A 12909-nucleotide genomic window follows, 5' to 3' on the forward strand; every position below is an offset into this window, starting at 1 on the left:
CATCCTTGGAGCCATCCCTTCCCGTGATCCCTTCCAGCAGACTGACAGACCAAAGCTGGACAAAGCCCACAGGTGCTGGGCTTCACCACCACTTTATCCTCTGCTCTCCTTCACACACTGGGCTGCTGCCACAGCTTCTCTGAGGGCTGTGGTAAACACCCTGTTGGCCATTCCCAGTAGGAATTGTCTGCTTTGCCTTCCACCCTAACAGCTGGACTGTTCCACAGAGCAGAGGAATGACACAGCCAGAAATCAAAGGGCTGGCCACCTGTGAAGTGGTCCTGAGGGCCAGAGATGGCTCCATCCTCCTGCTGATTTTTCTCTTCAGGTAGTTTCTCCGAGTCAGACAAAGAGGAGGAAGCAGATCTGCCAGGCAGCAGGATGGTGGCAAATGGAGACAAAGATGCCTCAGCCCTTGTGGTGGAATCAGACAGGAACAAGGAGTTTGCTGTGAGGCCCAAAGTGAGGCAGGAGAGCCCAAGATCTCCTGAAAAATCAACAAACGGTAAATCAGGGGTATTCCCAGCTTGTACAGATCTTGGCTCCTTCCTTGTGCACAGGACTGCATGGCAGCTTGGTCTGTGCCAAAAAAATGAAGGAAGATTGGCATTAATATGGTCCAAGAGACCCAGACACATGCTCTGAGTTGTGAGCTGAAGGGCAGCACCATATTCCTCAGGGCTTTTCCCCCGGGCATGACCTACCAAGGGAGGTCAGTACTGAGGGAAGCTCACGCAGGGCCCCAAAACCGCTCGTTTTCCTGGCTCTTTCCCTGCTGCTGCTTCTAGGCACACCAGGAGCCTCTCTTCAGCTTGGAGCCAGTATCATCTCCAAGTGGCCCATTCCATTAAATCCAGCTGCAATTAAAGCTCCCAATGTCTCTATTAATAGCTGCACAGCCTCAGAGCTGCAGTGGAGCTCGGCGACCTGCCAGGAGCAGCAGCTGCCAGGGCTCAGTCCCAGCAGGACCTGGTGGAAAAGCTACAGCATGAAACTGTGCCTCCGATGCTCCTCTAAAGTTCTCTTTGTAGCTGTGGTTTCACAGTGATACCCAGAGCATGTGGTGTGGGAGTCCTTAGGCTGTTTGCAGTGTAGGGAATGGCTGGAGCTGTGTCAGGGCAGGGTTAGGTAGGATATTCAGGAATGGTTCTTCCCCCAGAGAGGGCACTGAACAGGCTTCCCAGGGCAGTGGGCACGGCCCCAAGGCTGCCAGAGCTCCAGGAGTGTTTGGACAACATTCTCGGGGACAGGGTGGGATTGTTGGGGTGTCCTGGGCAGGGCTAGTAGTGGGACTTGATGATCCTTGTGGGTCCTTTCTGACTCAGGATATTCTGTGTGTGACACTGCAGTCTGATTTTTTTGCCTTGTGCATGTCCACACACATACACTGCCCCTGAATGGACAGCAAGCCACTGCCTGGGTGCTGCTCCCAAACCACTGCCAGAGCAGCATCCCATAGGTACCATTTTCTTTGTGTGGCAGAAGCCAGGAAGGGAAGCAAAACTTCCAAGTCCCCGTGCTCCATCCGCCCAGATTCCTACCGGCATTTCACTCCTCGCTTCAAGGCATCGGTGCTCCCCCAGGTGAGAGTTGTGCCAGGGCTGGCTACCTGGTAAAGAGCAGGCATTTTGGGGCTGATGTTTTCCAAATTGTTTCCAATTTGTTCTCTGAGAGCAATTTGGAAAACATCCCCCTGGGCTGATGTTCAGTGAGAAATCCTAATGTTAGTTCCCAGTTCTCTGCATGCAGCTCTCCCCAGACTAGTAAAAAGTGAGTTGTGCTCAATTCTTTTTCTGTTCCCCTTATATGCATACTTTTTTATTCAAAAGGAATGAGAATGATGTGTGCTATTGAGAGTGAAAGACGAGTGAGCAATGGAGTGATTCATCGTATTTGTGAGCAGCTGCGTTGGCAGAGCAGGCTGAGGAAGGCAAATCCATGGAGTGTAGTGAGGAGAGACATGGCACAGCTCTTGCTCTGTTAACAAACACAGCAGTAATAAAACAAACTTAGCTCAGCCTTTCCCTAAGCTCTGCTGTTAGCACTGGGAGTAAAGCTACGTCCAGCTTGCACTCCCAGTTCTCTCCTCTGTCCCCCCAGCCTGTCAGCATTTTTTCTCCCAGTTTTCTTCCTGTTGAAATACCTACATCCCCAAGCTGGCAAAACCCCTGGAACTCTTTCCCAGTGGGATTAGCAGCTGCTCCTTGGCTGGGCACTTGCTGCCAGCCTGTTCTGTGCCCCATCTGAAAGCATCTGTGCTGGGCTGTGTTGGGGCAGTGTCTCTTTTGTACATAGAATTGTGCCCTTCAGGATTCATCGGTTACGTAAATGTGTGAGCATTGGCATGAATTTGTGTGGGATGTGTGTGAGGATGTTTGTGTGTTTGCACACTCACTTTTTCCTATGTGGGTGCTGATGCACTTGCCCAGACCATCCTTCTAGAGCTTATTTTAAGCCAGTGTCTGTTTTTCTTGCAGAGCTTCTCGTCCCCTCCAGCGGGCAGCGAGATCTTGCGGCTGAAAGCAGTGATCGGCTACAATGGGAATGGCAGAGGGAATATGGTGTGGAACCCGGATACAGGTACGCTGGAAATGCTCTGGAGGGGTGAAAGATGTTGCCCAGAATGGTTGTGGCTGCCCCATCCCTGGAAGCGTTCCAGGCCAAGTTGGACGGGGCTTGGAGCAACCTGGAATAGTGGAAGTTGTCCCTGCCCATGGCAGGGTGTTGGATGAGATAAGGTTTAAGGTCCCTTTAACCCAAACCATTCTGGAATTCTATTCCATGATTCTAGCAGTGTGTACTGAACAAAGTTATGATCTTTTGGCCATTGGGTTGGGATCTTTACTTGAACACAGGGATTTTGTGTTGGTTAAATCCAGTAACTCTTCATTGTTGCTGAGCGTTAGTTGGTGGGACAGACTTGGGCTTCGCTTACTGAGTGGAGAGAGCAGGAGGGAAGCTCACAAAGCCCATCCTGTGCCCTTTCTCCAGCTGGAGTGATGCCCAACAGCTTTGCTTTACTCAGGTTAGGGAATGTGAGATCTTACCCCACTCCCAACCTGATGCTGATAAGCCGCAGAGAAGAGTCAGCTTTTACGTATTAATGAATCATAGAATTTTCCATGTAGGTTGTGCTGGAGGCTGGATGTACAGCCTTTCCATGAAAACATCCCATCTCCTCCTCTGCTAGGCTTCTTCGCCTACTCCTGTGGCTGCGTCATTGTGGTCGAAGACCTGCACTCAGGGTCCCAGAACCACTGGCTGGGCCATGCCGAGGAGATCTCCACCCTGGCCCTCAGCCACGACGCCCAGGTTGGAGAGAAGAGGCTGCTGCTGCCCTGGGCTGGGGCTTGTCCTTGTCACTTTGGGCTAAATGGATGTCTCAGACTAAAATCCCATTTGTCTGTTCTTCCTGCTGCCTGGAGGCTGTGGAAATTATCTTGGAGCCTTATTATCCATTATGCTGGCTCGGTGTGGCAGTGTTTCACCTCGGGGAGGGGCTGGAGTGTGTTCAGAGATGGGAACAGAGCTGGGGAAGGGACTGGAGCACAAATGTGATGAGAGTCTGAGGGAACTGGGGGGGGCTCAGCCTGGGGCTTATGTGGGACTTTCTGCAACATCCTGACAGGAGAGGGGAGCCAGGTGGGATTTGAGCTCTGCTCCCAGGGAACAAGGGACAGGATGAGAGGAAACAGCCTCAAGCTGTGCCAGGGGAGGTTCAGGTTGGACATCAGGAAGAACTTCACAGAAAAGGTGGTGAGGTATTAGAAGGGGCTGCCCAGTGCAGTGTGGAGTCCCCATCCCTGTAGGTATTTAAGGAATGACTGAACGTGGCACTCCATACTCTGGGCTGGATGACAAGGTGGGGATCTGGCACGGGGTTGACTCAATGGTCTTGGAGGTCTTTTCCAACCTCAGTGATTCTGTGATTCTGTAAAGGCTGCTCCCTTCCTGTGGGTGATCCCACCATTCCCTCCTGCTGCCAGCTGAATGGTTGCTCTCATGGAATTCTCCATCTGCCAACTACATCACTTTTACTTGGGAGTAATATTGCTAAGACTAGTTAATGAACATTCTCTAATTACTTACCAAGGTCTCAGTGACAACACATTGTTCTGTTAGGTTCTTGCCTCTGCCTCAGGGAAGAAGGATGGAGACTCCCACTGTCAGATCTGCATCTGGAGCATCCAGGATGGGGCCTGCACAGCAGAGCTCTTCCATCATGAGACACAAATACAAGCAATGGCATTCTCTCAGGATGATAGATTCCTTGTCACCATAGGTGAGCACACCTGTAACACTAGGTGGAGCAGACAGCTCATGGCAGGAAGGTGCTGGAAGTGCTAAATGCCTGCCGAGTGTTTACCAGTCTCATGGGTATGAAGCTGTTGCATGATATCCTTGGGACAGCAAGTAATGCAGCACTTACACCTTTCTTCTGCCTCACTAGTGCTTCTTAAACTCCATCCAAATAGTTTGTGGTTACTATATTTAGTGTCCAAAGGGAAAAACCTTCCTCCGGACTTGTTATTGCTGCTTAGGTGGAAATGGATAGAAGTAGCCAGGCTTCCAACTGTGAGCCTCCTGCCAGGCAGCCATGCCAGCACAAGATGGACACTCAAGCTGTCTGTTTTTGTTTAGGCAGGGGACACTTAAAGGACAACATGCAATTACTAAGCCCTTGTTTTGCCTGAGGGGGGACCTGTGGAGTAGGCAATATGCTTGCTCCGGGCTGGTGATCCTGCTCTTGGAAAAAAAGCAGGCTTTGCTGGAGAGAAAGAGAGCTTTGTGCTCTCCATGGAGCAGCACTGGGCTTATGGAGCCTGAGAAAGGCAGTGAGAGAGTGCTGTCCTCTGGAGTTGTCTGGGAGCTGGGGAATTTTGCCATCACTGAGGCCAGTGCCTTCTGCTCCCACCCAGCCTACAGAGGCTTCCACTGAGGTCAGCTCCCACCTCACCTGTGACCTTGGCAAAGGTGACATCCCTTTCTTTTTCAAGACCTAGTTAGCCCTGAGTGCACTGAAGGTTTGTGTGGTTGTGTAGTGACTCCTGAGGATGTAGAAGCAGCAGAAAGGCTGCTGTGCCTGTCAGAATCCCAGCAACCAGCTGCACACCCCACTGCCAGGACAGGTCTGCTACAACCTCCTGCATAAGCGCTGGGCCGGTTCTGTTTGTCCTTAACTCAGCTGAGGATCTGTCGGGGCATGCAGCTTTTGCTGAGGACAAAAGGAGTTGTGTCCATGCCTGGAGCGGTGTTTGGGACAGCTGTCTCCAAACAGCTGGATGAGAGAGTGACACAGCTGATAATGTGTGTGTGAAGTGTGGGTGCTTTAGAGTATCCTGATGCTGCAGAATTCTTCCTCCTGTTTTATTGCTCTACCCTAGGGGACTACAGTGACCAGACCATTGCTCTATGGAACACCTACACTTACCAACTCCTGCTGTCCACTTGTGTCTCGGAGCCAGTCCATGACGTGGCTTTTAGCCCTCTGTCTCACCAAGCCCTGGCCTGTGTGGGGAGGGGAGCTGTAATGTTTTGGCTGCTGAAGCAGCAGGGAGCTGCTGTCAACCTCAAGGTAAACCTCCATTTTACCTTTCAAAATTTATTTTCAGCATCTCTGACTTCTTTTCCAAGCCCCTGTGAAGGCAATGGAGGCTCTGCTCCCACAACTCTGTGAGAGCTGAGGATTTCTCCTAGTGAGGTGATTCTGGCTGTACATGAGGGGTGTCTGGTTGCATTTGAGGCATTAACTGCATAAATTGAGGGGAGGAGGAGGGGTTTCTTTCCTGATGTAGGCAAGAACCGTTTTTATGACATTCCTGGGGGTTTTTGCCCTGGCAGGTTCATCAGGCCCCTGCCCCAGACGTGCTGGGGCTGGTGGAACTCACATCTCTCTGTTACGGTGCCGACACTCTTCTTTATAGCGGGACCAACTCAGGCCAGATCTGTGTGTGGGACACTGAGACCAACTGCTGCTTCATGATGTGGGAGGCTGACGAGGGCGAGATCGGTGGGTGCAGGAGTCAGGGAGACTGGGGAATGGGTTGGGAAAGAAGAGCTATGGGCCTGCACACCTCTGCTTTCATCTGTGCTTGGAAAATCAGATTTCTGTGTCAGATGCAAGATGTGTGGGGTGGCAATGGATCTGTGACCTGGGTTTCCTTGGGGTCCTGGGTTCTCCGGGTGTTTCATCTCATCCAATCACAGAATCATTAAGGTTGAAAAAGGTCTCTAAGATTGTCGAGTCCAACCATTAACCCAGCACTTCCTGGTCCACCACAAAACCGTGTCCCTAAACACCATATCCACACACTTTTTGAACACTTCCAAGGACAGTGATTCCACCACAGCCCTGTGCAGCCTTCTCCAAAGCCCCTACAGAATCCTAGTCTGTAAAAACGCTGGGTATTGGGACGTAGAACCCCCCACTTTCCTGCCCAAGTGCATCAGTAGCCTGGCTGTCAGAAGCACACTTGGGGTGATGTCTGAGAGCAGTGGATGTTCATGGGTGCCCACATTCCCTTGTGCCTCCCAGGTGTGCTGCTGTGTCGGCACAACAGGCTGGTGAGTGGCAGCAACACGAAGCGCATCCGCCTGTGGGCAGTGGGCACCGTGCAGGAGCTGAGGCTGAAGGGGCCCCGCGCCAGGTAGGAGGTCACAGTCCTCACCTAACAGCTCCCAGGACCTGTTTGAGAGGTGATTCTTCACAGACAGACACCACCTTGCTCCTATGCTCTTCATCCTTAGCTTTTCCTCTCCATCCTGTGGCTGCTGATTCTTTCTCTCTGGATCTTTTGACTGAATTTTTGCCAGAGGTAGCTGAACCCTCTTAATAATGGAAGTGGGTGGAGTTTATCATACCTGAAGTTTGTGTTGATGGTTGGTCAGAATTCCTTTAGGAAAATAAGGGAAAGTACATTGCCTTTGTTTCTTTTCTATGCTAATGCATGCCTTATTTTCTTTTTTCCCTATAAAACATGGTTGCAGTGCAAATCATAGAATCATGGAATGATTTGGGTTAGAAGGAACCTTCAAGACCATCCCATTTCAACCCCCTTGCCATGGGCAGGGACACCTTCCACTATCACAGGTTCCTCCAAGTCCCATCCAGCCTGGCCTTGGACACTTCCAGGGATGGGGCAGCCAAAGCTTCTCTACCCAACCTGTGCCAGGGCCTGCCCACCCTCACAGGGAAGAATTCTATCCCAATATGCCATCTAACCCTGCCCTCTGGCAGTGGGAAGCCATTTGCCCTTGTCCTGTTGCTCCAGGTCTTTGTCCAAAGTCCTTCTCCAGCTATCTTGGAGCCCCTTTGGGCACTGGAAGGGGTTCTGAGGTCTCCCTGGAGTCTTTTCTTCTCCAGGCTGAACTCCCCCAGCTCTCCCAGTGCAATGAGAGTACTGATACATGGATGGGAGCCCCTCATTGAAATGGGCTCACTAAGAAATTTCATTGAAAGGAGGCAGAGTGGCTGTTCCAACATCTGAGCCAGTCCTTCTCCCGTCCTCCTTTGCTCCAGGTCCAGCTCGGTCCTGCTGGAACATGAGATCACCCTGGATGGGACGATTGTCAGCGCAGCCTTTGACGACTCCCTTGAGATGGGCATTGTAGGCACCACAGCAGGAACCCTATGGTACATCAACTGGCTGGAGAGCACCAGCATCCGGCTCATCAGCGGCCACAAGAACAAGGTCAGAGGGGTCAGCCAGCTTTGAACTTTGCTGTTGTTTTGGAGTATCTTTATGCTACAGGAAAGAGATTCAAATTGTAGAGGAGAAGGTATTTTACATTGACCTGTGGTGCACAGTGCCTGGTTCTGCCTCTGGGGTTAGGTTTGTTAACCCCTTTGGGTTAGGTTTGTTAACCCTTCTGGGGTTTGGTTAGTTAACTCCTTTGGGTTTAGGTTTGTAACCCCTTTTGTTTAGGTTTATTAACTCCTTTGGGTTTGGGTTTCCTATTTTCCCTGACAAGCCCAGCTGTCCTAGAATCATAGAATTGTTAAGGTTGTAAAAGACCTCTATGATCATCAAGTCCAACCGTCAGCCCAGCACCACCGCCTTGTTCACCATTGAACCATGTCCCCAAGTGCTACATCCATACATCTTTTCAACACTTCTAAGGATGGTGACTCCACCACTGCCCTGGGAGCCCTGTGCCAATGCTTTACAATGCTTTTTGTGAAGAAATTCTTCCTCATATCCAATCTAAACCTTCCCTGGTGCAACTTGAGGCCATTTCCTCTTGTCCTATCAGCCGACAATTTAAGCCAAAAACAGAGCACCCACTTTGCTTAATGTTCCATCTCACCTGATATCTCCCATGAGCAGAGTCCTGGGGGATAAGAAGCATAAAGGGATTGATGTGCTCTGGGCTGTGGCACCTGTGGGGCCCCAGCTGCCCACCTTGTTCCTGGTGCAGGTGACCGATGTGTGCTTCAGTCCTGACGAGACTCACTGTGCCACGTGTGGGGAGGATGGCAGCGTGAGGATCTGGGCTCTGGGCAGCACAGAGCTGGTGGTCCAGTTCCAGGTGCTCAACCAGGTAAGTGTTTGTGGTACATCAGCCTTGGCAGAGGGAAGAGTCCACTGTGTCATCTCTGGTTCCTTCACAGAGTTGCCAGTGCCTGGCCTGGAAGCCTCGTCCTGTCGGTGTGTGGGGGACTGAGAGCCAGCAGGTGGTGGCAGGATACAGTGATGGCACCATCCGTGTGTTCAGCATTTCCAGGACAGAGATGGAGCTGAAAATGCACCCCCACAATGCTGCACTGACAGCAATCACCTACTCCACGGATGGTGAGGCTGCCCAGGGTCACAGCAGGGACATGTAGCCTCTGGGAACTTGCTTGGTGCTGCCTGGGTTACCCTGACCTCCAGCTGCTCTGTGTGCTGGCCACCTGCCCAAAGCCCTGGGGCCAGGGAGAGCCACACAACTTGTCTCAGTGAGTTTTGATGGCTCTGCCAACTGAGTACATGGTAAACAGGAGATGGGAGGTGTATTGGAAATTGGAATGTGCTCTCCTGCTTATGATCTCCTGTGACTCTTCTTCAGCATGAAGGTTTAATGGGCATCTGAGACATCTCATCTTACCCAGCCCTTGACTGGGATGTTCTCAGTCTTTCACAGTGTTTCAGGACACTGGTATCCCATGATCCTTGACCTTTTGCCTCTTGGCTCTTCATCTCAAGTGTCTCATTCTTTTCTGTCCTATGCCCACAGGAGAAATGATCCTATCAGGGGGCAAGGATGGGCTGGTGGCTGTGAGCAGCCCCCGTACTGGAATGACTGTCCATGTCCTGGCTGACCACAAAGGCTCCCCCATCACCGCTCTCCAGTGCACCAGGAAGCAGGTGAGACCACAGGACTGAGTCCCTGTGTGTCCCTGCACAGCCGTGGGAAGCAGCATGGTCAGCAAGTTTGTTTCCTGGTCCCTTGCTTTTCCTCTTTGGGCCCCTGTCCCCACAAGTAACTTCTGATCAGTTTTTCCAGGGATATATCCAGAGGAGTAAAGCTGCAGGCATTACAGGTACAACCTGAGCAAGGCTGTGCCTGGGGGCAGGGGAGACTTTTGGTGGCAGTTGCTGACACACAGATGTGATGTGGGCCTGTGCCCCAGAGAGCAACACCCCTGAAAGCAGCCCATGCTGTGAGCTTGCAATCCCTGTGCCCCCCAAGAAAGGCTCCTGGGCAGCCTGGCCACCTGTACCATTTCTCTGTGGAGCTGGGAAGACTTGGTTGTGCAGCAATGGGATGGTTTTAGCACCTCCTTTGTCCTCGTCTTCATGAAGAATCTTTTTCCTTTGTGCAGAAGTGGGATTTTCCCTAAGTTTTCAAGCTCTGAAATCAACCACGCTGTAAGGCTGTATTCCCTGGTAATTTAGATGGAGATCCTCCTTGGTTTAAGGTGAAGAACATTGTTAGGGGACACATGGTATTGGAAAGAATTCCCCTGGGAGATGTGTGGATCCAGAGGCTGTTCCAGGGAAAAGAACTGTGTCATTCAGGCTAGGGTTTAAGTTGGAAGGGACCTTAAAGATCATCCTGTTCCACTAGACCAGGTTGCTTCAAGCCCTGTCCAACCCAGCCTTGGACACTTCCAAGGATGGGGCAGCCACAAATGGAGGTTAATCCTGGTGTTGATCCCCTAAACACAAGATCCATGTTCCCGGGAGTTCCAACCCCACTCTCTAGTGTCCCCTTCCTTTCCAGCCCCTGTGCCTCCAGAGTCAGTGCTGTGTTTCTGTTCCGTAGTACCACGACTTCGGGGTGGAAGGGGGTGAGCTCTGGCTGGCCACGAGCTCGGATCGGCGGGTCAGCATCTGGGTCTCCGACTGGCTCAAGAACAAGTGTGAGCTCCTCGACTGGCTCAGCTTCCCAGCTCTGGCCGATCCCGAGGTGAGCCTGGCACCTGTCAGCCCCTGCCTGCTCCTGGCATGGGGCTTGGCACCAGCAGAGATGGAGGAGGGATGCACAGAGTTCTGAAAGAGAGATTGCATGCTTAGGAATGTCATCTCTCTTAGTTCTGCTCACAGAGTATCTTGTTAACACACTTTTTGTGTGTGGAAAGGAATTGTAGCAGTGCCAAACTGCCCCAAGCACTGACTTCTAAGCATGAGGAGCCCAAAACAGCATGTGCAAAGAGCTAACACCCCTGTGCCAGCAAACCAGAGCACAGGCAGCCATGAGCACAGCATGCAGGAGGGAGAGCTAATTAGGAGCATGCTGCTAGCTCTGACACTCCTGAGGAGCATGAATATTCTGAGACAGGAGCACCCTGTCAGGTTCACAGAGCCAAGTAGTCAGCCCTGTGTGTGTCTGTGCTGCTTGGCAGAACCTCTGGCTCCAGCCCAGGTGAAGTTTGAGCAACAGGACACCTGCTAGAAAGGGAGGAGGGTCTGTGTCAGAGAGAACATGGAGATGGTCCTTGGTCCAGGTGACACTGGCAGGCAGAAGGCAGCTGGGTCTTTTTGGGGCACAAGAGGCAGTGCCTCAGCTTGGGTCCACAGAGCAGCTGGGTTCTGTCAATGTTTCTTCTTTCTCTTTCCAAAAGATTGGATTTCCTCTGGAAGGAAACTCACAACAGCTCTCCCCATAGTGAGGATTGTTCTTGCATCCACTACTCAAGATCTGTCTTCTGGGCCTTATTTTCTTGTGTTAAACCAATGCATAAACCAATCCCACCTTAAAACCTCTGCAGAAAAAATATCTCAGTAGAATTTCAACCTTTTGGACCATCATGTGTCCTGCTCCTCCAACATTAAACAATTTGCTTCAGGTTTCCATAGCTGGGTGTGGTTTCTCCTTCCTTTCCATGAGATGGGAATGCAAGAGGGAGGAAACAGCCTCTATTATATTAATTTCCCACTGCTCAGGCACCCACAGCCCTGGTGTTCCCTCCATGCTGTCCTTTTGTCCCCCATTCAGGATGGAGAATCCAGCCATTTCTTGCCTTTGGTTTCCCTCACCAGGGTCTGGATCTCCCTCCCAGCCTGGCCGCGTTCTGCCCTTGGGAACACGGTGCCCTGGTCTACGTGGGCTTTGGGATGCAGGAGGAAGCCTTGTTCTACAGTCTGCGCAAGAAACAGGTACTTGTGCCCTGCCCCAGGGCCGTGGGGAAGGCAGTGCTGCCCCGTGTGTTAACCCCTGTCCCAGGGCTGAGCTGGGCTCAGGAACAGCTTTTCATCTTGGAAACTCCTGGAGGAGGGGCAGAGCCCTGCTCCTGCCTCAGGCTGTGTCGCTGCACACAGCCAGTCCCTGATCCCACTGCGGAGAAAGGAGGTGCTTCCAGGAGCAGTGGCACTCTCCACATTGTTAAGCCACCTCCTGGGCGCCTGTGGCAGGTTTCCAAGCTCCAGAGGTGTTACCCACCCTCAGTCTGCACATTACCCTCCTAACGACTGTCACTGCAGTGCTCTGGGCTTCCCCCTTGTGAGGTGTTGGTGTTTCTCTTGTGGGGATGCAGGTGGTCAGGAAGGTCTCCCTGCCAGCCTTCGCCACGGCGCTCAGCCTGTCCCCAGCCGCGCCCTTCATGGCCCTCGGCTTCGGTGGTGAGTGCTGGGGGTGCCTGGGCCCTCCGGGGGAGGGGCTCCCCTTCTCCGGCGAGCGGGGAAACGAGGGGCCTTATTCCGTTAAATGAGACACATACACACACACCATGCCCTCCAACCCTGGAGCTACGGGTTCAGGGCAAGGAGAAACCTCGAGGAGACTCCTGAGTCAGAAAGGAAACGCGTGCTCTCAGTCCTGCGTGTCCAGGGGCCGGATTTGGCACTGGAACGAGTGCCCGAAGTTACGGGCAGTTGTCTCTGCGGCCGTGTGTGCTGCAGCCCGGGGTGGCAGCAGGGCCCTGCCCAGGGCACGGGGACAGGCACGACCCTGCTCCTGGCAAGGGCACATCGCTCCTGGAGCGGGATCTGCCGGTCCGGGGTCACCGAGGGCGGCAACTCCCGGCTCAGCAGTGGGGAGGGGGCCTGGGGGGTGCCCGGGAATGGCGCTCCTGGCAGTGCTGTGCCGGAACGAGGGGCCGTGAGTGCCAGGGAGGGCTGGTCCTGGCAAGGAACAGCCCCGTGGAGGGGTGTGGGGAGGGACCGGGGCGGGCCGAGCCGCGGGCCCGGCCCTGACGCTCCTCTCCCAGCGCGGCTCCTGCGGCTGCAGCCGTGCCCGGCCGGGGCCCCGCAGGACTACGTCGGCCACGACGACTCCGTCCAGCTGTGCCGCTTCTCGCCGTCCGGGCGCCACCTGCTCTCGGCCTCGCACAGCGCCCTGTTCGTGTGGGAGCTGCGCGCGGGATGAGCGCCCGCACGGCCCCAGGGTGCGCTCCGCGGCCCCGTTCGCCCTTTGTTGTCGTTACGTTTGTTTTTGTTAATAAACCAAGGACAGACCGACCGCGGAGGCCTCGGCGTGCTGCCCCCG

The 12909-nt window shown here is 53.2% G+C and overlaps 1 protein-coding gene across 1 annotated transcript in view; it reads left to right on the forward strand.

Moving 5' to 3' along the window:
- Positions 1 to 12882, forward strand: part of WDR90 (WD repeat domain 90) — a 31818-nt gene extending 18936 nt beyond the window's left edge. The window contains exons 27-42 of the mRNA XM_071571601.1: positions 329 to 505; positions 1483 to 1583; positions 2478 to 2580; positions 3191 to 3312; positions 4123 to 4282; positions 5385 to 5575; positions 5842 to 6010; positions 6536 to 6647; positions 7520 to 7691; positions 8419 to 8541; positions 8612 to 8792; positions 9217 to 9347; positions 10249 to 10392; positions 11466 to 11582; positions 11960 to 12044; positions 12632 to 12882. Coding sequence (XP_071427702.1) covers positions 329 to 505; positions 1483 to 1583; positions 2478 to 2580; positions 3191 to 3312; positions 4123 to 4282; positions 5385 to 5575; positions 5842 to 6010; positions 6536 to 6647; positions 7520 to 7691; positions 8419 to 8541; positions 8612 to 8792; positions 9217 to 9347; positions 10249 to 10392; positions 11466 to 11582; positions 11960 to 12044; positions 12632 to 12789 — 2246 coding nt within the window. The 3' untranslated portion in view covers positions 12790 to 12882. The remainder of the gene's footprint in view (positions 1 to 328; positions 506 to 1482; positions 1584 to 2477; positions 2581 to 3190; positions 3313 to 4122; positions 4283 to 5384; positions 5576 to 5841; positions 6011 to 6535; positions 6648 to 7519; positions 7692 to 8418; positions 8542 to 8611; positions 8793 to 9216; positions 9348 to 10248; positions 10393 to 11465; positions 11583 to 11959; positions 12045 to 12631) is intronic.
- Positions 12883 to 12909: the final 27 nt, after the last annotated feature.

The sequence above is a fragment of the Pithys albifrons genome, chromosome 16 (assembly GCF_047495875.1).
Source record: "Pithys albifrons albifrons isolate INPA30051 chromosome 16, PitAlb_v1, whole genome shotgun sequence".
In the NCBI taxonomy this organism is placed as follows: domain Eukaryota; kingdom Metazoa; phylum Chordata; class Aves; order Passeriformes; family Thamnophilidae; genus Pithys; species Pithys albifrons.